This window comes from Camelus bactrianus, chromosome 2, assembly GCF_048773025.1.
Source record: "Camelus bactrianus isolate YW-2024 breed Bactrian camel chromosome 2, ASM4877302v1, whole genome shotgun sequence".
Taxonomy (NCBI): domain Eukaryota; kingdom Metazoa; phylum Chordata; class Mammalia; order Artiodactyla; family Camelidae; genus Camelus; species Camelus bactrianus.
The window spans coordinates 61,632,652-61,659,661 of NC_133540.1; the positions used below are offsets into that span (position 1 = coordinate 61,632,652).

The window sequence follows — 27,010 nt, forward strand, 5'->3', positions numbered from 1 at the left end:
CTTTTCACTGGAAGGGTTTGTTGAGATTTGTTTTTTTATTTTTGATAGTAGGAATACATAAAACATATGACAACACAGGTGTAGCTTTTGTTTATTGTACTGTTTATTCTTGTAAACAAAATGCTATTTTGTGAAATTCCTATCAAAAAAACGAAAAATGTTAATGGTGCACTTGTAATTGTATATGTAGCATTATCAAGTATATTCCTAGAAGGAGAGTGTTTCTCTTTTGATCAGCATCAATGAGAATCAGATTTTCTGCTTATAATTTTGCATGTTTAATGTTTCAAAGAATTTTAAAGTCTGATTTTTGGCTTTGTACATGTCTGTTATGTTTCTCCTACCCATAAACTTCGGGTGCTGGAACATATTTATAGCACATACAACCTCTGCTCCTGTATAGAGGGTGGTGGGAGTATTCCAAGAAGTCATTCCTAGAGCTAGAAATAACTTTGCCATACTGTCAAAGATAAAAAATGCCGGATACCAATTAAAGTGGTAAGGACAGGTTTTAATCAGTAACATACTGGTGTAGTAAGAGTCCAGCATAAATTAAACTCATTGTCAATTTGTACAGAGGTGACAGGGCATTTTAAAGAGGGAATGAGGGAATAAGGAAGGAGGGGACTAGAAGATTCAGGGAAGTGAAAAAATTACAAAAACTGTGACGAGGGGCATTGGTCCATGTGATACCAATCTGGGTTTGCTAATTGACACTTATCAAATTTAGACTCCCACCTTCCCATAGAGGCTGGAAGACAGGGACCCTATCTTCAAGTATTGACTGTCAAATGGTAGGTTCTTTTGGCAGCCTTGATATTTCTCAGGCAGGCACTTATAGAGTGTTAAGGTCATCCTAGGGATGTGGCCTTGAATTGCTATAAACTATGTTAGAGTTTTGCTCAAGTCTCTATAGGCCAAGTTGAAGTATAGTTGAGAAAAGGCTTAGAGAAGCCTGGCTAGAGTCTAGTCAAGGAGAAATTACCCAAAAGTGACTTCAGATCAGTGAAATATACCCCAGTAAACCACACTGTGTATCTCTAATTCAGCTTGCTTAGTTGTGTCAAAGTATCCAGAGCCTCTGTGTTGCCCAGCACAAAAGGAAGAGTAATGGAGGAGAAATTGGTGTAAATAAAGACAACAGTTTTCACTGATTATAGTTTAAATATTTATACTTCTGCAAATTTTACAAAACATGACCATAGGAGCAATACATTTGGAGGAGTATTCTTTGGAGTAGTGGAATTGTAGAGTCTTGAATCTCAGAGTTAGCAGCATAGCAAAGAGCCGGAGTGAGGAAATGTATATAGTCACAAGCCCCAGGCCCCTCCATAGTCAGTCCTAGAATGCTGGCAAGGATTAGTTTAGACAGATTAAAGAATTAGTCTCTGGAGAGATGGAATGTCCCCAGAAGGGAGAAATATCTTACTTACATAGGTCCTCTAACAAATGACTGTATCCCCGAGTTACCTATAGTGAATCCACCAGTTACCAAGCCCTGCCACATATAGAAAACTTCCAATCAGATTTTTAGTGCTATTCTTTTAAATATGTATAGTCATAAATTACCAAATCTCTAAGGGAATCCTCCAACTAAAAAACACAGACTGGTACCAACTGAATAAAGGGATATCCTCAGAAAGACAATTATGAGAAAATATGGTAACTATGAAAAATCAGAATTTTTTTAAAGTAACAACAAAATTTAATTTACTGGAAATTAAAAATGATGTAGAAATGCAAGGATCTTTATAATAAAAGAGTTGAATGATATGGTTTGGGAAATCTCTCAGAGAGTAGAATACAAATAAAGATGGAAAATAAGAAGAAAAGGCAAAATTATTAGAAAATCTACTCAGGATGTTCAAGACTCTTCTACCGAAAGAAGAGAGAAGAAGAAAAACAGAAAGAAGTTATTACAGACATCAAACAAGAGCTTTTTCTGTAAGTGAAAGATTACAAAAAGACCATCAAATGCCTAACACAAGTGAGTGATACACACTTAAATATATCATTATGAAATTTCAGAACACTGGGGATCCTAAAAGTTTACAGAAAGGTGGAAAATCACATTCAAATGATCTCAAATCAAAATTGCATCAAAATTCTCAGCAGAAAGATGATGGAGCCCTGCCTTACATAACTCTTAAGAGGAAAAAAAGAAGAAATCCTAGAATGTTATGCCTAACCCAACTGTCAGTCAAGGGCAGAATAAGTATATTAAAAGACATGGACAATTCCAAAATAATTTGCGTTCTGTGCATCCTTTCTTAGAAACTACTGGAAAATATGTTCTACCAAAATGATGCAGCTAATCAAGAGAGAAAAAATAGTATCTTAGACTCCAAATGAGAGATCAAATATAGGAAGGAACCAAAGGGAATTAGGTGATGTTCGTTTGATCTAGGAAGTAATTCATATTCATTAAAACAAGAGAAAAGAGGGCTTAAGAAGAGGTGATTTTTCCACCTCCCCTCACCCAAATGACACATCAGTTGTATTTTATCATTTTGAAAATAATTCAGTATTTCTGAGAAATATAGTAGTAATGGATGAGAATAAAGAAACCGAGATTTAGATAAATGGTTTCTCTGAGTCACAGAGTACCTCATGGAGTTTGGAATCATCCTGGGAAAACATAATCCATGGTATATTGCTTTTTCACAATGTATTATATCAAAATGAAAATTCAAGATAGAAAATAGTAGTGCCCTAGGATGAGAGAATATTTTGAATGAATAATTGCATATTTTAATGTATGGTTTACAAAGCATTTTTACATAATATTTTTATTACGATAAAGTACTTTGGAAGGATTTTGAGATGAAGTGACAAGGGTCAAGAGAATGGAGAATGGGATATCTGCCAGTACTAGTAATCAGGCTTGAATCGGAGTGGATACCAGTAAATTCTCAAGATTCACTGTAAACCTTTTATGGTATTGGTAGGGTGTTTTGGAAGCAGATACAAATGACTTTTCCATGGTCAGTGATCTAAGGACTTAACTACAACCTCTGATCTGGATCACTGACTTGACTTCAAGCCTTTTATGGGTGACAGATATGTCAGACTGATTTGAGCACTGCAGATGTAAAATCTACGGTCCAAAATTCTTCTGCTTTGGAGATTAAACAGTGCTAAGTGAATAAACTTTTTTAAGATGACAGAGTTTTCTCTCTTTAGCTGCAAATTTTTATTTTAACCATATTAATTGGGAATTTTCTAAAATGAATTGAACATATCTCTTCCTTCTTTAGTGGAGCAGAGGAACATATCTTAAACTTTTATTCTTCTTCTAGTTGGTTTCTGTGTTCTTCTCTGTGGAATATCATGTTGATAATATTACAGAGCTTTTTAAAAATACATTTAACCATACTGACCATTTCTCAAATAAATAGATCCATGCCTCAAAACATGTCTAACTCTATTTTATAGATTTTATGTTAGAAATACAATATGGAGGTGATGAAATCTGACCTCTTTGGGGAGCCATGGGAGTAACCAACTATAAAGTTGGCAAACATCACTAATAGCAGATAAAGGAATGTTTGATTTAGTAACTGGTCTTTCTAGATCTGTTGGCTATTATTTTCCCAAATCTTAATGAATTGGGTAATGAAAAATGCCTTTAAACCATTTGGTAACTTAAGACATTCTACTCATAACACATTTAACACATTAAATCACTTAGCTTTCTTATGTCTTAGTTTCTTTGGTCTTCAACAGAGATAAGGGAGATTGCAATACCTGTCTACAAGAATCATTGTAAGAATTAAATGGGCTAAGTGAAAGTAGACAATGCCTGTCACCTAATAGATGCTCAAAAAGTGTCTATTTCCCTGTGCTCATCCAAAAGTTTTCCACCTTACAAAAGCAGACAACTCTAATTGCATGACTCATGCACCATTCACAAAACTGACTTAAATTCCTGTTTCTTTTCCTCTTATATATAAGCTTTTCATTTCATAATGTGAAATAAGGAACTCATCCCTTTGTAATTTAAAATATGTATTATGTTTTTCTCCATTGTTTATCTGAGCTGCCACATTTGGACTTTTGTGAAGGAAGTGAGGATATCTACCATTTACTAGTATTAGAGCTATAGAATGGGGAAAGCTAGTCCATGCTAAACTCCTTCATCCTAGTCAACTTCGTGAATTTCTACTGCCTTTCCGTGATCACTCCACTTTCCCCATACAGGAACAGCTTATTCTTCATCAGGACTATTGATCTTCTAAAAAGCTACAGTCCTATCAAACACACAAACAATAATTTGACTTTGTAGTAACTTTCCTGTGTACATTATCTCTGTACCAAAATGCTTAAATCACTTTCAAATCTGAGAAAGAAAAGGAAATCTTCTGTGAAAATATTTTTATAATTTTAATCTAGTGCAATTTCTCTCTATATGAAGCTTCGCTTAAACTTGTGTGCACTTGAATCAAGAAATTTTAAAAAAAAGTGAGAAATGCTAAATTGATATTTCAATAAATTTTGCCTGATGATTTTGTATCTTCTAAAATAGATGAAAATGAAACTTTTAGTACACTTTACTTAAAGTCATGGTGAATCAACACCTGAATCTTTTGCCTGCCCACTCCCAAATTCCAGCCTGACCTCTCTACCCAGCCTTTGTTTTACTTTGAAAAAGAAAAAATATCATCAAAGTTAGTGAAGCAGATTCTTAAATAAGAAGAAATGTTATATTCCATAATGTTTAAATAATGATACTCTGAAATATACATATATATTGCATATATATGTAGATTATAATACCAATAAGACCACCTATAAAATATATGCATATATTTACATAGTAAATATATGTGTATATGTATCTACATAATAATATAAAATACCTTCTACCATTTCAGCCATAAATATGCTGATTAATTTCTATATTTTTTTTTACTGACATCTCTGCTAATTAGTTATCATCTTAGCCATATTTGTATATATGCATTTAGGAAAGATTGTGGTTTTTACGTAAACTGAGCAATCAAGATTCTATCTTCGCTTTTTTAAAATTTTTCCTTTCTAGAAATTGACATTGAACGCTGTGTGCGAGAATCAATCAACCTGTTTTGTTGGACTCCTAAAAGTGCTACTTACAGACAACATGCTCAACCTCCAAAGCCAACTTCTGATAGCAGTGGAGTCAGAAGTTCGACACTTTATTTCTCCACTGAGTGTCCAGATCCTCCAAAAACAGATCTGGTATGTATCTGCATATTTAATTGACAAACTCTAAAAAAAGATGGATATTAAAACTAGTATACTTTAGTGTCATTACTGTTCATAATACTATTATCACTTACGTCCTTTTAACATAGCTGTTTTCTAATATTTATGTATTTTTGTAATTATGCAACTATTTGAGGTCTTGGGATCACCCAAAGGTGAGAGCTTAAGGCCTCCTTGGGTCTTTCCTAGGTTGCAAACATCTTACGAACACACGGACAGACTTCTAGATTCCCAGGATCATGTTGGAACTTTCAGAGCCCCTCTATGGACATTGCATTCCCCAGCTTTTAATTTTAATTTTTTTATTTTTATTGTCTGCTTCTTGTTTGCCCAAGCTATTATGGCCACCTCAGGCAGCTGCAATATTAAACAATTGCTGCTGACTTTTTTTGACAGAAACCTCCAGAGTAAAGTCTTTTTGTACTGAGTAAGCTCTGAGTCAGGTCAAATAAAAGCAAATACTGTGAGGAGATGTTTCCAGAGAACTGAAAGACACGTCAAATAATCACAATTCCTTAAAATAATACTTTTTGGAAACTCTGAAACTACTCTATTCATCCAGTGATTGACAGATTTCTGGTTTGTGATACTGTTGGTTTTCAAGGTGACTGTGTACCTGAGGAGAGGGAAATGAGAGTAAGGTAAATTAAAGCCCCATGAAGCTCATATTCTTAATGAAATTCAGGTGTTTCTCTTGACTATGTACTCCATAGATTGCTGCAGGCCTTTGTTTAATTTCTAGAGTTCTAAAAGGTTTATTTTGATCATCTCTGCTCTCATTATGTTTTTGGAGGAGCAGCTTTTCTGAGATCCTTACACCACCATTCTCACTGATGTCACTCATATTCTGTTCCATTTGTCCACTACATGTTAATGCTTGAGTGAAAAAAAAAGACTGAGAGATAGTTGATTTTAAAAGGTCAGAAAAGAATATTGACAATTCAGGTAACATGAGACTTTCATCTTGTGATAAAGTAAAATTTTACTAAGAAACGTTGCTGTTTAATTTGAGTATTTTAAAATCCTTTTCCTTATACCCTTTTCTGAAATGAGATTTTTGTTTAAAAAGTTTAATAGTTTGAATGTCACTAAACCTCAAGTCCCTTTGTGAATTCCTAGATATGGTAAGTCTCAGAGTTCTGGGTCAATTTGCTAAAACTTTGTGATGTAAAACAAACTTTTTTGTGTGCTCATAAGTCAGATATAATATCTCCATTAACAACAATACTAAGAAATGGAAGAGAAAAATATACATTATTTACATGAAATGTTGCTATCTGAAGAATATTCAAATTTTAGCTCACTATTCTTTAGAATTTATTTCATTCTTTCTGATATACTTCAACCATAAAGAAAAAAATGAATAATGTAAAAAAACTACTGCATTATTTTTTCAACAGTGTGTCTGAATACATACTGTAAAACAGATACCATTCTAGTTGCTGGGGATAAGCACTGAAAAAACAAGTATTTATTCTCATAGAATTTGCATTTAGTGGCGGATATACAGATAATAAGCAAAAAATAAATAAGCAGTGCAAATATCCATTCTTCTTAAATCAATTTTTATAAGTTCACTTGTTAAAATTATCTGTTTAATTACTATGCTGATTTTATCAAAATCCTTTTTTAAAGTATATATATTATCTAATTTTTTATATTTATATAATTTTTATACAAAATATTTGTACCCTTTTTGCATCTTAGCTCAAATTTTGTCCCCCTTTCCATTCTATTATTTTTTATTTGAAGTCTTCCTTGTTCAGATTTAAGAGTTAGAATAGAAAGTAGATACAAAAAATTACGTATATATATGCCTTATAAAAGCATATTCATTAAATTTAAGATAGTCACAACTCATGTTTATATACTATATATTTGATGTCAGATTCTATAACATAAAAAATGGGTTTTGTAAATTGAAACGTAAACCACTCTGCAACTTGAATGGAAGCTTGAAACAGCTATGAGAAGAAAATTACACTTTAATTTTATGTGTGTCTCTCTTAGTTATTCCCAGAAGCAGACCACTGTAGTAGAAAAAGCATGAGCTTTACTGTTAGATGAATTTAGTTTCAGGTTTAAACCCTGTTTCTTTTTTGTTTTATAATATTGAATAATTAACGTAACCTGTCTAGTTCCCTGTTTGTAAAAGTGAGCATAATTGTAATAATTCCTATCTTGCAGATTGTTAAGTAAAGCACCTAGTTCAGTGTCTGATACATAATAAGCACTCAAAAATGGTAACAATTATTATTACACATTTACTATTTAGTAATTAAAGTTGTGTTTCAACTTTGAAAACTACATGAAAATTTTCTGAAGTCTTCTCTATCTAAATAGTTTGTACAAAAAAAGAGATGTTTTGGTATTCTTCTCTTGCCTCTCAGCTATGTTAGCTTTATTACTATCACTTTACATTTAGAGTCCCTACAAATAGTAAGGGGAGTAAGGGAGAGAGAGGCTGACTCTCCAAAGAAGGAATCTTTCTGGCAGCTTTACCCTAGTAATTTCAGTTTAAGATTTCACTTTGACCTTTACCTCTTAGTTTTAATACTATTTTGATCCTGAAACTTGCCTAAAGAATTATTTCACCTAGTGCTAGAGTCTTTCTCCTCTACGTTTCTTGAAATAACTAAGACTCTGCTTGATAATTCTACCACAGCTTATTAATTGGAAATAAATATATTATATATATATTATATATTATATATACATATATATATATGAAGATATGTAACTGATGAATAAAATAAAATGGATTTTTTTTAAACTGAGTGTATTTTAGGAAAAGACTGATCAACACTGGATTTTTAAATCTATTTCTTTGTTAAACTTTAATCATCATGTTAATTTATCAATGACTGGTGTAAGTTAGTTGCATGTACACTGTGAATAAGCAAGAATTATTATTCTTGTTTATGAATATATATACTAGTCTGGAATTTTACTAAATGAATTAAATTTTGTTTATGTAATGTTAACTGCTTGCATATACTGTTGTCATAAAATAAGTAAAACATTGAATTATCTTCAGGTATGCTTTAAGTATGGATTAAATATGAGTTTAATATACATAAAAACTTTAAAATACATTTTTATAGTTTAAGTTGGAATAGCTTCTGAAAGTCCAATATAAATGCTAGTCTATAAAGTTTCATCTTGTTAATAATACCACTGCTTTTTATAGTTTTAGCAATTTAAAAATAACATTACAATGATTTATAGTTTTCAGTACTCAGGTACAATATTTTATTTGTTCCTGAACAAATCTCTGAGGTATTTCTATCCCCACTTTAGAGTTGAGGAAATTCAGCAGATTACTTTATGCAAGTGGACTTTATCAGTAGTGTAAGTGTTGTGCTTTTCCCTCTTATTCATTGGAATGTATATATTAATATATATCATCTTAGTCTGCAGTCATGATTTTCGAGTATTTTTATAATTTTCTTCTATTTCCCTACTGCCTATGTTTACATATACTCATGCAACCACCTATATACCTGCTCTTAAATAAGTTGAAGTGATTTTACAATAAGGTGGAAGGAAAAGCAATTATGTGACCTTTAATATATGTAGACATTTGATATATTGCTGGTGATATTCCAGAAAAAGAATTTTAAACCAGTTAAACATCCAGCAACAGTAAATGAAAATGCATAGTTCCCATATATCCTCAGCAACACTGGGCATTATAATTAAACTTCTTTTGCTGACTTCATAAGTTTTTAAAATCTCATTTACATATGTATTTGTTTCATTCCTAATAAGATTAAGTATTTTTCTTATGTTTATTAACCAATTATACTTTTTCTTCTAATTGTCTTCAGATAATTCTTTGCCCATTTTTCTATCAGAAGGCATATACATAGTGTTTAGAGAATTTACTCTTTTTAACAATGAAAGAAAAGAAAGCATTGTTGAATATTTGATTCAGTAAAAGGCAAGCAGCTGATTCAATTTCGCAATGGAACTTTTTATTTCTTTTATTTTACTACATATTCAAAGTACTGCAAAATTTATAACATATGAGAGAGAATTCAGAAAATAATTTGGAAATTTATAGTCTTGAATGTCTTTGACTTATATATAAGGTTTGCCTTCTCTCATATCTTCCATGAAGGTAAAGGATTTTATTCATGGAAAACAGTAGAAGAAAATGAAATAGCAAAAAAAAAAAAAAAAAAAAAAAAAAGCTATCAAATTCTTAAGAGGGAAAGATACCACCCCTTAAAATTCTAGAGAGCAAAATTTGCCAGCAATAAAGTTAGGTTTCTATAGCCCTAAATATAATAGTTGATTGCAAGATAAACACTATCATTTATCCTCAGCTAACAAGTTAGTTAACCAATAAGTTAGGTTGACTCTAGTTCTTTACCTTTTGTTTTGTTCTCTGTACAGATGGCAGTCATCTTCACTAATGGACTGTTGCTGAACAGATGTGGGGAAGAATTCCTAGTTATGATAATAAATGAACTACTAGGTTGAGACTTGATGGATCATTCACATTTGTTATCAATTGAAAATTACCTTAGCCTATAAGGGAATTGGGATGGGGAAAGGAATAGAAAAAATCACACAGTGAAGGGAACATGTAAGATTACAAAAAAACATGCTCAGTGTTAGGTTGATAATTTTCTATATTTGGAGAAATTTTTGTGATACAAGCTATGAAAGTTAATATCAACAATTATTTTCTTTTCTGGTAGAGGTACAAATTATGTATAGTGATTCTCAATTTGTAACAAAACTTCTTCCTCTCACCACCACAGTCTCCCTAGGGCAAATGAATAATTGTGCAATCGCCAGTATCCTTTACCAACTCTTCCTCCAGTGCTTTCTCAAGGATAGGATCTTTCTACATCCTAAAAGAACAAACTTAATTATTTAGTTGTTCTTTGGACTCTATTTCAGTATGTCCATACTTATAAGATGTACACCAAAGTGAGAGTGAATCATAGCTAAGCAAACTGAGTGATTTTTTTCACTCATTCTGAGATTATTTACCACAGCTCTGTTGCATTCATTTAAATTATACACACACACACATATGTCCCTGTCTATTCAGATAAATATTTAAGCAGCAAGTGGAACTTTTGGAAGGGGAGTGGGCATTATAACTTACTGCTTTGATGGTAACATGTGGGGAATGCTGGGAAATTCTTAGAATTCTTCAAGTGAGATGCCTGGCAGTGCCTTATCACTACCACTGAATTATGGATGAATTTTTTTTTAAATTGCTGCTGCTTCTGTTTCAATATTAACTTTAAAAAGCAATAGGATTACATGTGTCATTTTCAATTCCAAGAAATTTATAGACATAACTAAAGAAAAAGTATGTCAGAGCTATTAGGTCTTTTGAATCCGATGGAACTATAATGAATAAGGGTAGCTGTGTGTTTTCCAGAGGTCATTTTTTATTATTAAATTTGCTGTTTTCTGTTTGGTTACACATAATTTTTTGTCAGATGTTGATTATTTTTTAGAGTATGTGGTACCATAACAATGAGACCTCCTACATTGTACTTGTAATATCGTCTTCAGTACTTTGAGATTCAAAATGTCATAGAATTATTTCACAGTTTTTACAGAATTGATCTGACTCCTTCATTTCTTGTTAAGTCTTCATATAACTACCATCTACATATGATGAAAAGAAATTCTTGTTCCTCAATGTGTATAATACTTATTAGACAGATGTTATTTTTAAGATATTGTCATACATTTGTACTCACAAAGAAACCTTTTCAAGTGATCATGGAGGTCTTACCGCCTCACAAACAAATAACAACAACAAAACCCCATGGTTCTGGCCATATGTAGATTTCAATAAATTTTAAGAAGTAGAAATAATACAGATACCATTTCTCAGATCATTATTCACTCATATTGGAAAATAATATAAATAATAACAAAATTTTCTTACTACCTAGAAATTAAAAAGAAATCAATAAAATAAAATAAACAACTTCTTTCTTAACTCTTCAGATAAGACATTTTGAATGAAAATTGTAGAGTATCTAGAAAATAAGAACCCTACACATAAGAACCTATGAGTGCAACTAAAGTGGGCATTTCTCTCATTGCTCATCATAATGCCTTACGTATATAAGATACTGACTGATTATCCCTTATCAAGTCATTTTATTTCAGCTAGCTTTTGAAAGATTGATAGGGTTTATATAAGTGAAGATCAAGAATTCCTTTTTTTAACATCCTTGAGAAATCTCAACACCATCCTAAAAAAAATTTACAGAAAATAAAAATAATACTGCATATTCACCTAATTTTATTTTACCTACTCTTTCCAAAGCATAACTGTACTTTGGTAAAGAGGCTAGTCACTGGAATAGGCTGAAGTAGGTCACATTTCCTCTGCTAATAAGGGAACTTGCAACACTATGCAGTTCCACTGTTAATGTTCTGGTGTGTTAGGTATGGGGTGCTAAGATTTTTTCGTAACACACAGCTTGTGACTTTGTGAATATTAAGTACATAAAGAATTGAAAGAAGCTGGATTTTTGAATAATTCACAGTGAAATAAAGGATTTCTTAAATACACAGATTTTAAAGTATGTTTTAAATGACCCACTACAATTATTCTTATTATACACTTAATTATCTTTTACTTTGACTGTACCTTTCTTGAGTTCTAGAGTCCAAGCCTACCAGAGATCCTTTCTTCTTGCTAGCTATCGATATTGTATTGTGTGTGCAAGTTGTATTTAACGTTTACTACATTTCATTTAAGTGATAAATTCAGTGCTTTCAAAAATATATTCCACTCTGCAGTAAACATCATGGGATGGGGGGAAAATGTATGACTTCATATTTATAAAATGAGGCTATGTAAGTTGCTGAAGAAGAAGAGGGAGAAAAAAGATCAAAGGAAACAGCAAAGCCAGGGAGGCATATTCTTAAACTCTATGAGTTTAAGTTCATTTCATTTGGTACTGTATTTTAATTAATTATGAGTCCTCATACTGAGAAGAATGGTGTTAATAGAAGCTCTGTCTTTGACAAGAAATGCCTTGGTTGGTTGAGGGGACAGAGACTACTCCTGAAGAAAGTCTGTCTAATGTTAAAAAGGCACTGATATGAAGAGTCATTCCTAATCAGAGCTGATCCTTGGAGAGAGAATATCTTTGTACTGTCTCTAGGCTAAGTCAGGTTTTTATTTCTGTTGGTCAAAAAGAACTGTTCCAAGTTGGATGGAGCTAATGAGAACTTGTTTCTAAAGTTAAGGAAGCAAACAGCTGACATTGAGTAGTCTGCCAGAATCTGACACTTCATCAGGGACTGGCTGAAAAAATATATGAAAAAACTGTATCTATTAACATCATATTAGGGAAAATGAAGTTTAATAGATAAAAAGATGTATTATTTTTGAAACCTGTACTATTTGTTATTCTTTAGTGTTTATTTGTATAGTTGATTGTTTTCTGTACCTCTCATTTATCTTCTGGTAGTCATTTATGATAGCCTGTCACTATATTTTAATCCATTTAGTATGACCATGAGGTTGCCAGATTATTCAGTTATTAATAGTTAGCTATTCATACCTGAGAGTTTCATTAAAATTCCTAGAGAAATTCTTAAATTCTTGGTGATAAATATTCCCACATCCTTAGAAAACAAATAAGTGATTGCAAGAATATCACATTATCGTCTGAGTTATGTGTAGAGCTAAAGATAGAGAATATTACCAATCTACAATAGTTTTTTAGCATTATTAAACTATTCAATTATGTGTACATATCTACACACACACACTCGCAGAAAGTATGTATCTTACCCTTTAGGACACCTATCTTATTCTTATACTCCCATTTTGTATTCTACCTTTTCCATTACCCTGACAATTGTCACAAATTACTCTTTTCAGTCCCTGATCTCACTTAATCTCTTTTTTTCAAACATTATCTTCTTGGATTTTTTTGTATGTCCTAATCTCGTTTTTGTCTTTCCTCTCTGTTATCTTCACTCAGTATCTTTCTCTGTCTTCACCTGCCCTTGCATGTCATTAATATAGCATTCCTCTGGGTCTGTATAGGCCTCCTTCTGTTCTCTCACAGTATGGATATTAGACAGTCTTGCAAACTTGCGTCAAACAGTGATCATGGCATCCAGTTATTAGCTCCTGCTCAAGCTTCTCTTATTAGCTAATCTAGGAGACCCATATCCAATGCTTGGTCAACACTCCACTTGGATGTTCCACAGGCAACCTTTAATTCAGCATGTCCAAGGCTGAATTTATTTTCTTTTCCCCTTACAGCTGTTTCTCCTCTAGCATTCCCTATACCAGTAACCACCATTATCATTCAAGTCAGTATCTAGATTCATTCTTTTTTTTGGTATATATATATATATTTTTTATTGAAGTATAGTCTGTTTACAATGTTGTATCAATTTCTGGTGTACAGCATAATGCTTCAGTCATACATGAAGATACATATATTCATTTTCACATTCTTTTTCACCATAAGTTACAAGATATTGAATATAGTTCCCTGTGCTATACAGTATGAACTTGTTATTTATAGATTCATTTTTGATTCCTGCCTTTCCTTCCAATATTCAGTCAGTCAAAAAACATATTCACAAACCTGTTCACTTCTGTTACTGATGCCATCATTTACTCAATTTCACCATCATCTCTCACTTGCTTTCCTGCAAGTTTCCTGCATCTATTCTTACTCCTTTTTAATCCATTCTTCAGACTTCAGCTAACATAATCTTTTAAATTTTTTTTTTACTTTAAACAACAATAATTTATTGTTTCACACTTCAGGGGGCTAAAAGTCCAAAATCAAGGTGTTGGCAGAGACATGCTCTCTCTGATGCCTGAAAGAGAGAATCCTTTATCTCTTCTAGTTTCTGGTGTTTGCCAGCAATCCAGTGTTCTTGGCTTGTAAATGCATCGTTTCAGTCACATGGCCATCTTTCCTTTATATGTATTCACATTGTTTCGCCTCTGTGCATATGTCTATGTCCAAATTTCCCCTTTTTATAAGGACCCCAGTCATATTGGATTTGGGACCACCTTTAGCATAATTTTTTCAACTAGAAATCTTAACAAGAATCTTCTCATTATCCTTCCTTATAACAAAATTAAAAATTCTTAACATGGTCTGCAAGGCTCTGCATAATCTTTCCATTGTCTATCTTATCAACTTCCATCAGTGTATCATTCCTTCTTATTTTTCTATGCTTTAGATTTCCCCCAATTTTAGGAATACCCTATACAAACTTCTGCCTTCAGGTCTCTATATCTGCTTCCATTTTTTAAATTAAACTAAATTCCTAAAGAGTAAGATCTGCATTTTATTGATTTTTATGTTCTCATTGCTTAGTTTAATGCCTGATGCATTGTAGCCTCTTAATAAATGAAACAATTACGTACATTTTTTCCTGATAGCTTATGGGTACATTAAGGACCCCCAGGGCCTAATTCAATGCCTGAGAAATAGTGTGTGTAAATACACAATATATGTATATTTAGATGAAGTAATTACCACAAATAAGGTTATACTATTAACTCTCAGTTGAACAGATCATTCAGTTGCTTAGTCACAACTCCGTATTCATCAGGCATACCAGCTCTATCTACTTTTCCTTCATAACATGCATTATATTAATAATTATATATTTATATTTATCTCTTATTCTCCACTGCATCCTCAAAACCTATCATAGTATCTGGCATATTGATAAATAAATAGTACCTAGTAATCAATAAATATTTTTTAATGAATTAACAAAAAGTTAATTCCAGTTAATCAGTGTTTTACTCTTCCCTATAAGAAAATGTATCTAAAGAACGGTCTTCAAAATCTTCTTTAGTACTTGTTAAAAATGCATATTTGGAGCTTCACAACTGTCCCATATCTACTAAATCAATCTCTGAGGGTTGACTCCTAGAATCTATATTTTTAGTAAGGTCTTGGATGATTCTTAATGTGATAGGTGCATACGGTTTTCTCAAGACATATTTTTGAAGCTAAACAGGACTATTTTTCCATGAGGGGAGGAAACTACAATGATAAGACATTCACGTTTATGGTGACAGTGTTATTTTATCTTCTGTGTTGTTTTTTGTATTTTTTTATACTAATCTACTTGTTTTATAGTTATGTAAGTCTACCCTTTTTTGGCAAGTTGACTTTCCTTTCTTGCACGAAAACCACCAGCTGTTTTACTCCTCAGCAGTTAGTTTTATCCCGCTCACTCTCTGAGTCTCTCCTCTTGTCTTTACTGCCAACGGCCAGCCCTCTTACAAGTCTTCCTCTCCCTGTATTCCCCTCCCCTTTTTGTTCATCTTTGTGAGAGCAGTTTTTAATCAGTGGTACTGACCTACAGCACTGGAATTCCAAAGGCTTTTCCTGTGGAAATAAACTAGAGTGAGAAATTCATCCAGGACTCAGAAAACTTATATTCCCTACTAACACTTTATATTTTCTCTCTTAAAATTAGTCAAAAACTAACCTTATTGAATCAACTCAGGATATATGTAGTGATTCAGGTAATAATTACAGGGTATTAATGTATGAGTATGTATGAGTATAAACATAATTGTTACCTAAGATGGAAATCATCAGGAATTGAAAGTGACGAACTGTTCTCCTTCCTGAAAACTTGAAAATGTGAAGAATTTGCTTCAAGAGGAGAGGTGTAAAGAAGCAAAATATTGGTGGGGATTAAGGAAAAACCAAGAGAAAAACAATGCTTTAAAAAAAAACAAACTTAATTTTACTTTTAAGAGAATTCTGACTGTTTTATTCATTTAGAGAACATTTGTTCCACACCCACTAAATGCCAAACACTTGATAATTTAATATTGTTAAGAGCTTTATAGTTACAGAGAGGGTTCCACAGTCCTCATTTCATACTAGTGTGGACTGCATCTTTTCAAAGTACCTTGCTAAGTAAGGGTGTGTGAGAAAAGGTGGCTGGGAATGTATCTTCAGTTCAGATGAGGGGCATGACGAGCAATGCCCAAGCCTCACCGCCATTACAACCATACTGTTCATTTTTCAGTCTCAAATGTTAGTTAAAACAGAGCCCCTCAAGTCCAGAGTTAGCAAAATTGTTACCATTTTATATAAACTTCCTTTCCCACAGTGTATCAGTTCCAAATTTTGGGTGTAATTTAATTCAACATACCAGAAAACTATTTTGGCAGATGGAAAAAATGTATCAAGAAGGGATAAAATCATGTATTAGATTTTTTGGAAGGGTAAGCTGAACCAAAATTTCAAATTCCTTGTGGAGTGAAACAGAGTATAAATAACTGTAACAAAATAACTCATGGGTAATTATTTATTTCCAGGTTAAGAATATGTAAACTAGTGATGCGTGTTTATCACTGCTTTTTCTCACTGACTCTTTATTATTTTTTCACATTTTAAAAATCTAATTGTTTCACTGCAGCAGTCTGAAGCTTTCAACATTTACATATTACATATCTCATCACTATATTTTTAATTATTTACTGTAATCCTTTTTTTGTGAAGTTATCCTGAGAAATCAAAATTCATAGTTGCATATTAAAGATGCTTCTTCCTCTGAGTTACAGAAATCCCTGGGTCTTCTCATGCAAAATCATCAAGTTAGTAAATGCCACTTTTCTGAATATAGGTATTTCAGTGTGCACAGTCTGTTCTAAATAGGACAGTGCCCTCTAAATACTAGTGAAATAAGGGCAGAAAAAATGCCCAGAGCCAGACAAGAATCAAATAATGACTGAAAGAGTACTAGATTTCTAGAGTGTGTTGTGTTGAGGAAGATTTTTTTTTTTTTTTTGGTGGGGGAGGGGTTTTGGGAAGGAAGAGAGATGTTTAGAAGTTTGAGGGTAGGAGGGTGTTAGGGATGGAATTCTTGATGAAAAAAACAGAAGAAGAAAGTAAATAGGGATTACTGTCATCTTTGGTGGCAATAACAATTGTCCTGATTTAGGGTGGAGTATCCTACTTAGTACTGGCCCAAGCTAGCAGCTGAACTGATCTGAGACAGGGAACACTTCCTTACAGGCAACAGGGCGAGGCTTGGACACAGTATTAGCATATCTGCATTGCACTTGATAGGAAAGTTATGCTGGTGACAGTTTTTATTTATTTGCAGTCTGATTTAATTCAGTATTGATCTGAGATATCTCCTATAGCAGTGTTTTTCCAAGAGTGAGTCTATAGAATATACTGTCTTCATAAAGAGTGATGGGCACAGATAGCCCAATTCCAACTTGCTAATGAATATCTGAGCTTTTGCACTGAGATCCTCCTTATGCAACCTCAAAGGCCAGAGGTGTCATTTCATATATCAATGACATTCCATGGCATTTAAAGAGAAATGGATTCTGGCACGATTCTACAGAAAAGCTAGCAACAACCGACACACTTGTTATATACAAGATTCCGTGAGTCTAATGACTTTCACAATCCTAGGATATTACTGTCCTGCTTTTTTCAGCCATTCTCCCAGGATTTCCTAGAAAATAAGCAAAATAAATAAACAAGCCCTGTTGTATGAGAAATAAACCTAGCTAAAAAATTAACTTGTTAACATGACTTGTACAGATGCTAACACAGAATTTAACAAATAAAGGTGCATAATGAAAAAAGAAAAGGCAGCTTTTATCTGTAGCATTCTCATATCTGCTAGAGAATCATTGCTAAAGGTTGTTTCTTTTCATTCCCTGCAAAGCCAAAATGAGCAACTAAACTAGAATTATTCCAAAATACATCTATCTGAATTATAAATTATTGTTCCAAAATCCTACAGAAATTAAGTAAAACAGACAGCAAAGAGTAAACAATAGAGTCTGGACAGGCTTGATTTAATTAATAGATTTTTAAATTTTGTGCTTGTCAAATGGATATTTGAATTAGTTTAAGATTAATAAGATATTTGTTTTCTTGAATAAATTAAATGGTCCCACTGATTCAAATACTCACTTTTGATAAACTAGATTCCCACATGTATTTATATCCATTTCTGAATCCTTTTTTTCAGTTAATGGATCTGTTTATTTCTTTTCCAGTACCAAGAGGTTATTAAAATTATAATTATATCGTACATTTGGCACTATGTTTCTATGTGATTTATAGAATTGCTTGTCTTTTTCCTTCCTCCCCTGAAAAAAAAAATCATTTTGTCATTTATATTGTGATTAAATTACATGTATAAACAAGTAGAGAAAATTGATACACAGTATTGAATTTTATTTTTTCTAAAAATAGGGTATGCCTTTCCATTTGTTCATGTCTTTTTAGTTCCTCTATGGCATTTTAAAATTTTCTCACATATTTCTTATTAGGATTATTCCTATTTTAACCTTTCTGTTGTCATTATTATTTGGATATTTTATTATATTTTCTAGCTGGTTATATATACAGAAAAATTGTTGGTTTTACAGACTGTTTGGTGTAGTGGTAAAGAATGTAGACTGGGAATTTTTGAACCCCTGCTGTGCCACCCCAGCTATGTGACATGTTTTCTTATTGTCCATAAAATATAGATAATAATATTTATACTTTATAGGATTATTATATTAAATTAGCTAATATATGCAGAACACTGCTGGCACATAATAAACAATCTATAAAGTTTTCACTGTCATAAGCATTACTATAATTTATCTGCAACATTAATGTTCTCTCATTGTTTGTAATAGTTTTTCACTTGCTTCAGGTTTTCCAGTTATATATCATCTGAAAATTATAATTTTGCTTCTTTTCCAATTCTATACATCTTATATCTTTCTATTAATTGGTTACTTCACCTAATTCTCCAGAACAGTGTTAAATAACAGTGGTAAAGGTGGACATCTTTATCATACACTTGGATTTAATGACAGTGTTTCTGACATTTTGCTTGCTCAGTTTGGCTTGAGAGATAAATTTTATCATGTTATGAAAGAGCCATGCATTCTGACTTCTTAAGACTTTTCTCAAGTATCTTTGAACGTGTTGTTCTGATAGTCAGTAGGAAGTGAATACAAGCCATGACTATTGTTGACTTCCAAGCTTTGTCTTTTTATTATGTTTCAGCTTTTTGAGCCAGCTCTAAATCCAGGCTCTGTCCTAATTTCTATTTATATAGACTGTATCAGTCCTATCAGAAACTGCCAAACTTTTACTTTAAGCCAGAGTTATATTTAAAGTCCTTCCTCACCATTGGATGAAAATATTCCAGGACATCATGGAATGGATAACTATATGATTTTGAGAGAGTTAGAATAAAAAACTGACTAGACTTCAAGAGCAATGAAACCTTACTAAAAATTTATCAGCCAAAGTTAAAGAATAAGTTTTAGTTAAATTTAAAATACCAAGAAATTCCTCGCATGTTGATTGATTGGGAAGGAGATAATTATTTATAGTAATATATAAGAGCAAATAATTATAAATTACCTTCCCTGAGAGGCTAGTACCAACTTGTGGCTTTTTAATTCATTTGTCATACATTGGTTAATTCTTGATTATTTATGGTGTTCTTACCATTTATAGCATTATTATCATTTCAATTAAAGTAACCTCTTGTGTTTTAACCAATCTGGTTTTGCAATAGAATATCTATTTTATGTTTTTTCTAAAAAAGAATTTTTGAACACATTTAAATGTATGGCAATATGACCAGAAGTGCCAAAGAAAATTTAAAAATTTTAATGCAGTATATAATAGTTGAAATATATCTGTATATTTTATAGCTACTGTAGTATTTTAAAGATTTATTTCACCACAAGGAATATGGCCAGTAAATCCTTTATCAAATATTTTTCCTTTTCTTAGATTACTTTTTATTGCATATTAAGTTATATTAAGTCAAAAGGAGAATATGAACACTTTTTTAAAATTTAACAACTTTAAAATACAATATATCTAGAATAAATTTTGCAGTAATTCATCTATGGCATTATAGCTGCTGATTTTAGTTAGTTGTAATTGCTGTTACACTTGAACTTTTTGTATATAAGCTAATTTATTAGATTTTCTTATAAAAATTCTATATTTTTTCATCCCCAATTTTTGTTTCAGAACTTAGAACTTTAGTCAGATCTTAAAAGAATTGAAAAATAAATTAGTTTTCCCCTGAAATACTTATTTTCAACAAGTAAATATTTTTAAATGTGTATTAGCCAATTTAACATTACAGAAAGGACCCATTCATATTTATCAGTTCATATTGCATAATATATATTATAAAACTAAAGCATATCTCGGTAATATCTGCCTTTAGCCTAGTTGTGACATGTATGTAATCTTTCTGATCTCATTAAAATTACAATCTCTTTATTTCTGTAAAGGAAGTTTGGAATACAGCTGAATACATTATGATCATTGCAACTTCTATATCTATATTCTCATAAGAATTGTCTGGAATGGTTTGTAGTGTATTAAAATAAATGACTAGAGATTAGAGACACGTGAGTATCCTTCCTTCATCAATTTTAAACAGTCTTCTATCTGCATAACTAAAATTTTAAATTTCCTTTCACTTGGGACATCTCAGTTATATTAAAATAAAAGTGGTTGGCTGATACATGCTGTTAGCTGGAAATTCCACCAGATATTAATCATAGTAATAACAGTACCACACGCATGTTAGAGATCTCACCAACCTTGTCCTTGGCACAGCAATAAGGATGAGAGGTAGATCTGTAGACTTTTCCACAGGGCTTTACTGAAGCTTCCAGCTAGAGAGTATTTTGGTCATTTACTTGACATTCTTTAGTTACACAGTGAGGGGAGTGATGGGGGGATTTCCCAAGTGACAAGGAACACATGAGCAAAAATGGTAGTGCTAATCACTTCCATGTAAAAGGAAAAGTGTAGGAGTGAGAGAGAAGGGTAATGAAGTCAGTAACTCAACTCAAGGAAAGGTTGTACCTTGAAAATGTAGGCTTTGAGATGAAAATATCAGTTGACTAAAATACTGTGACTCTTAGTCACCAGCTGCCTCTACTCCCTGAATCTCTGCTGCCATTGAAAGCTGACCATGAAGTTCTATGTGGAATAACATCTCTGTCACATTCCAGTGGAGGGTATCACAAGGTCTACCTTTAGAAGCTCAGCTGAGGGCAGTTGCTCTCACGTTTAACTTTTTCACCTTGTTTACCTCAGCCTAGGAAGTTTAAGTTCTGGTTTTATTTTGGAAATTATTTACAGAAGCTTTTAGAAAATATATACACAGTGGCACCAGCACCACCACTCCCCACACACATTGTCATGTTAACCCTGTTTCTGCCCCTTAAATCACTGATATGAGACGTGTTCACTTATTGCTTCCATCTTTTCTGCCTTCACGTCAACCAGTTTAAACCATGAAGTATTTCCCAGCTACTTGTCTTCGAAATGCTTAAGTTCTTATTGATAAAAGTTTATACAAGCATGTCATGCTTTATGGACAACACTTTACTAAGCCTCACAGTTCGAATCACTTCTGAATCTCTTTAAGTAGAAACTCCTTTGATGTCATTAAGTATTATGTGCAGGCTTTTAATCTTTGTCCCAAGAAGTAAGCAAGAGTTTTGTGACCTATTAACAGTTGAAAGTCAATCAGAAAAAAATGTCATAGAATTCTAGAGCTAAGACAAACATAAGATATCTGCTCTTGCCCCTTCATTTTATACATGAGAAAACTGAGGCCGAAATGACATTGTATATCAAAGAGAAAATTACTCTCTTTACAGAAATTTAGCTTACACACAATTTTTCAGGAAGCACATCTGTGAAAATTTTAGCATAAAATTTCTAATCACTGAAAAAATTCTATCTCCACTTCTAAGTGTTTCATATTCAGATACATTATCTCTCTTTTATTTGAAGGAGAAAAATATTCTCTGTAGTGTGAGAATATATTATACAGCTTCCAGAGCATGACAATTTTATTTCAAACTCTATTTCAGATGCTATATTTCTCTATCATAGAAATGGTAACTTCTCCCTAATTCTCTAAAAACAAGAGAAAGAAATAGAAACACTATACTGCCACTGAAAGTATTTATTGTTTTAAATATATGGATAAAAATGTCTTTGTAGATTAATAAATTTTCTGAGGGTAGTTTTCCTTTGTTAAAATTCCTTTGAGAATGGTAGTTAATGTCTGCCTGTGCCATTTACAAAAGCCTGTCCCTCCTCATACATGAGCTAGAAATATCTAGTGCTAAGAAAGCGGAGTTTATTTACTGTAGACATGTGGGAAAATAAGAATGATGGATATTACCCTAAAAAAAACTCAACTTCATGTATTCCAAGCCTTATTAATATTTTATATAATTTTAAGATTTTCTCAGCAGTATATAGATGTACATACCAAAATTAAGGCTTTTTCCTGCCATTTTCCCCTTTTTCTTCAAAAATTTATTCATCTCATGATTTAAACTGCAGTTTTTATGCTGATAATTTAAAAAATATGTTCCTCTAGTCATGATTTCTCCCTAACACCAGTTTCTGTCTCCACCTGCATTCTCAATACTTCAGCTTGGTAGACCCTATGCGTATATTTATCAAACATTTCATTTCCTTCTCTGGTCAGGGCCCTGTTATACTTGTCATGGGAGATAAAAAAGAAATATAAGAAACTTAAGCTATTGATGTACCTGACTCTGGATTATCATCAGCATTTTTATATTGACCCAGCCTCTCTCCTAGAAACATGAAATGTCACTTAGAAAAATCTTTGAGTAGGATTTTGCTTTCATAAGTTGTCCTCAAGAAAGTGTATTTTCATTATGTTGAAACATGTTTAATACGTGATTAACCCTGTGATGGTCCCTGCCTTATAAGCATGCCTACTTTTGCTTTTCATACTTTCTGGTTTGTTTTTCCATCTTTCTTTTGGAAGATTATCCTTAGTATTCCAGTTGGTGTTCCAGTTTCAATTATTCAGTAAAATTTAAGTCTTTTTAAATGTTTTTGCTTGAAAGGTAGATCTCTCTCTAACAGAAATGTATGCAATGTGTGTCACTTTCTGTGATGCCTTATTTTAACTTCTGGAATTCTAAAGTAGATATTTAACGAATGGTACTTTGCTTCCGAAGTGAAGAGATCTTAAATAGACTCCAAGAACCAATACTATAGACATATCCTGTCCCTGAGAAAAATCCTCAAAAGCTTCAAAAAACTGTCAGATCTATCATGTATCTCCTGAAAGCAGCACTGCTGGACTCATTTATACCCAGATACTATGAATATATTTTGGAATCCTTAATTTCCGAATGGCCTTAGGCTAATTTTTTTGTATTAAGATTTCATCTCTCTTTCTTACCCTCCCCCCATTCTGTACACACACACGCACGCACACACACACACACACACACACACACACACACACACACACAAGCATAAAATATGAAAACGGCTTCCTTCCATAAGGAAAGTTGTCTGTTGTTTTGTTTTTAACCTTCTAACATACATTATGAGTATGATCACATATGGAGTTGTTTCTGAGTACAGGATCAAAATATATTACTCTTAAAGGAAACACAATTCTTGCTAAGAAAAATATCAGTCATTTAAGCAGTAGTCTACTAAATAATTTCTACTATCTAATGTTAAGCTAGGAAAAATACTGATGATAATGTAGTTTACATTTGTGGTGGTTGAAGTTTGGAAAAGTATATTAAACATTCTTCCATGTGGCGAACAGGCCCTTTTCTCTAAATTCTTCATACATTTGATGAAGTGGTGGATAAACATCAGTTTATTGAAATATTTCTTCAAGCAAAAGACAGAGTAGTCTTTACCAATGTAACATTCCAGTGAACCGCAAACATTTTTTATCTAGTTGTCTATATTAAATTGTTATGTCTCCTTTCCAAACTTGAATGCATGAAAGTCTGCTCTACTTTCTGATCTGTTTAAAATCATTTTAAATGTTTATCTGAATTTAAAAATAGTAATGATTTTATTGTCTTCCTATAACATCTCTACATGTTTTCCAATGCCAAATCTTAGTTCCTACAATGGTGAATATAGCCATGAGTTCTCATTCATAAAGCCTTTTTGTATTGTGTAAACATTTGACAAGAACTGTCTTCAGATAGATAAGATTCATAAAGTATTTAAGAGGAGTATATAATAATGCTGGTTGAAAACGAATCTCATATTTTTATTAACTTTTAAATTTTCAAAAATAGCTCATAATGAATTAATTAATGAATAAAACTTTAACACAGAAAAGCATTAAGAAAAAAGACAAATTCCACTCATTATAAACTACCACTTGTACAGTTTCTGTGCATCATTCATATATATATATATGGATGTATATATATATATATATAATATACATATATTTATATATATATATATATATATATATATATATATATATATATATATATATATATATATATATATATATACACACACACACACACACACACATACATCACCAAACTGATATCATAGGGAATTTATTGTCTTATAGGGTCTTTTTCCCCTTGATAATATATCCTGAGAATCTCAAGTAAAAAATTTTTTCTAAAATATAAATTTAATGGATAAATGGTATTTTTATATGAATTCATTGGTATTTATTCATCCCACCCCTTTTATCATGTGTTGACATAGTTTTTCATAATTTAAGAAAAACAATAATTCAATAAATATTTTCCCATACAACTTTGTACAGTCTGTGGTTATGTCCATGGAACAAATTTCTAAATATAAGTTTCTTTATTGAAAGGCATGCGTATTTGAAATTTTTTAATATATTTCCATTTTTTTCTCCAGAGAGTTTATGTTAATTTCACACATCTAAAACATATATAATTTAGAGTTTTTCCCTAATCCCTTCCTGTCAGAGTTCAACCAACAGCAAAAGATGGTACACTCAAATTAGGATAATTCAAGAATGTTTCATTTTCAGAGATAATAATTACAAAGATGATGGTGACATATTGGTGAAAGTACAAGAGATAATGCAGTAAATTATGGATATTAGTGACAGCCCTGTTACCACTCAAAGGCTAAAAGCGTGCGGGAGAAAGAGGGTATCAGAACATGAAAAAAGAGAAACAGGTAGAGAAATCCCTCTTGAGAGGAACAGTGCCCTTTGGTCAGTGGACATAGCTGGACCAAGGTGACTTTTCAAGTAGGGCACCAGGGGAGTAAAATCCTGACCTTACTCTCCCTGTTGTTTGTACCCACCGGAAAGCCAGAGGACCTAGGCTCCCTCTTGCAGTCCAGCTAGGTTGCCACACAAAGCAAAGAACAAGGTGGAAGCCAGAGAAGAGTCAATCTGGAAGGGCAAACAAAAGATATCCAGAACACTTACCTAGTTTTTGCATTTCTATGACTGTGCATATTTTTTTTATATTTCTGTGATTATTAGTGAGGCAAAAAAATTTTATTAACTAGTTGTATTTATTTTGTGAAGTATGTGTTTACATCTCCCGTCCTTTCTTTTCAACTAAGCAGATTTTATTTCTTATTGGTTTATCTTATTGATTAAAAGAGTTCTTTATATATTACGGGCATTTTAAATTTTTATTTTTCACATACACTGCTCTTCTTTAAAAGTTTAGCTTTTGCTACATGCTTATAAGTATTTCTAGTATTCAATACTTTTTCTCATTTTTTATGATTCCACTTTTTACACATTATTTTTAGTTCCACCTATAAATCATTTTGCTCTATAGTATAAGATGAAACATACTTTTATTTTATTGCAGTTAATAAATGCCAACATTATCCTACATAAAACACCCTTTCCCCAGTGAAATAACATGTAGTCCTATTCTTTTACCAGATACTTATGTATGTTTGAGTCTGTTTCTGTGCATCACATTATGTCATGTTAATCTTGTAGTGTATTCTGCTGCAGTATTGTATAGTGTTGATTGTATATAATTTTAATATATGACAATGTATTTTATTATTTTTCATTATTTTCTTGACATTCTCACCTATTTAGTCTGTCAAATGAACTTTAGAATTTATGTTTCAAAATCAAAAAAAGATCATTTTGGGGTTTTGATCAAGTTGTCAAATATTAATACATTACTCTGAAGAAAAATAAAGATCTTGTAATATTGAATCTTTCTTTCCAGGTAGCATCTTGTGTCTCTCAGGTTTTTCAAATTCCCACCACAACTCTCATTTTCTTTAAATATGATTCTCTTATTTCTAAGTATTTTACTTTTATTTATTTATTATTTTCAGGGGTGGGTAATTAGGTTTATTTATTTATTGATGGTTAGAGGAGGTACTGGGGATTGAATACAGGACCTTGTGCATGCTAAGCATGTGCCCTACCACTTGAGCTATACCTGCTCCCTCTAAGTATTTTATTTTCAAGAAATATTTTGATTGTGTGATTGAAAGTTCTTGCTCCTGGTGTTTTCTGACTGGCTACTGTTACTATAGAGAAAAGCGAGTGATGCTGTTGTATGTATGTTGTAACTAAAACTTTACCAGATTCTTACCATTTTTATTGAATTTAACTCTGATTATTTTAGATTTTTATGCAGACTGTTATATCATCTAAAAATCATATATTTCTTTTTTCTGATATTTATGCCCCTTATTTAATTTTCTTATTGACTTCACAGCAACTTCCATAGCAGTAATAAATAGTGATGCTGATAGTTATAATATATTTCTGCACTTTTATTTTAATGTCTGCCTTTGTGGTTCATCATTAAGTATAATGTCAAATATTTGAGATAAAGAAGATCTATCTGAATGAACATCTTTCATCATTCTAATTAACTTTCCTTCTGATATGTGTTTACCATGAGTTTTCCTTTTTCTAAAATTAGGAA

The 27,010-nt window shown here is 32.1% G+C and overlaps 1 protein-coding gene across 6 annotated transcripts in view; it reads left to right on the top strand.

The window, feature by feature from the left end:
* The window catches only part of TBCK (TBC1 domain containing kinase), a 197,058-nt gene that overhangs the window by 105,475 nt on the left and 64,573 nt on the right, over positions 1–27,010 (top strand). For all 6 annotated transcript variants that reach the window (XR_012499465.1, XR_012499462.1, XR_012499463.1 and 3 more), the window contains exon 23: positions 5,042–5,217. Coding sequence is in view for 1 of the 6 variants with exons in the window: in XM_010953629.3 (XP_010951931.1) it covers positions 5,042–5,217 (176 nt within the window). In the remaining 5 variants the exon portion in view is untranslated. The remainder of the gene's footprint in view (positions 1–5,041; positions 5,218–27,010) is intronic.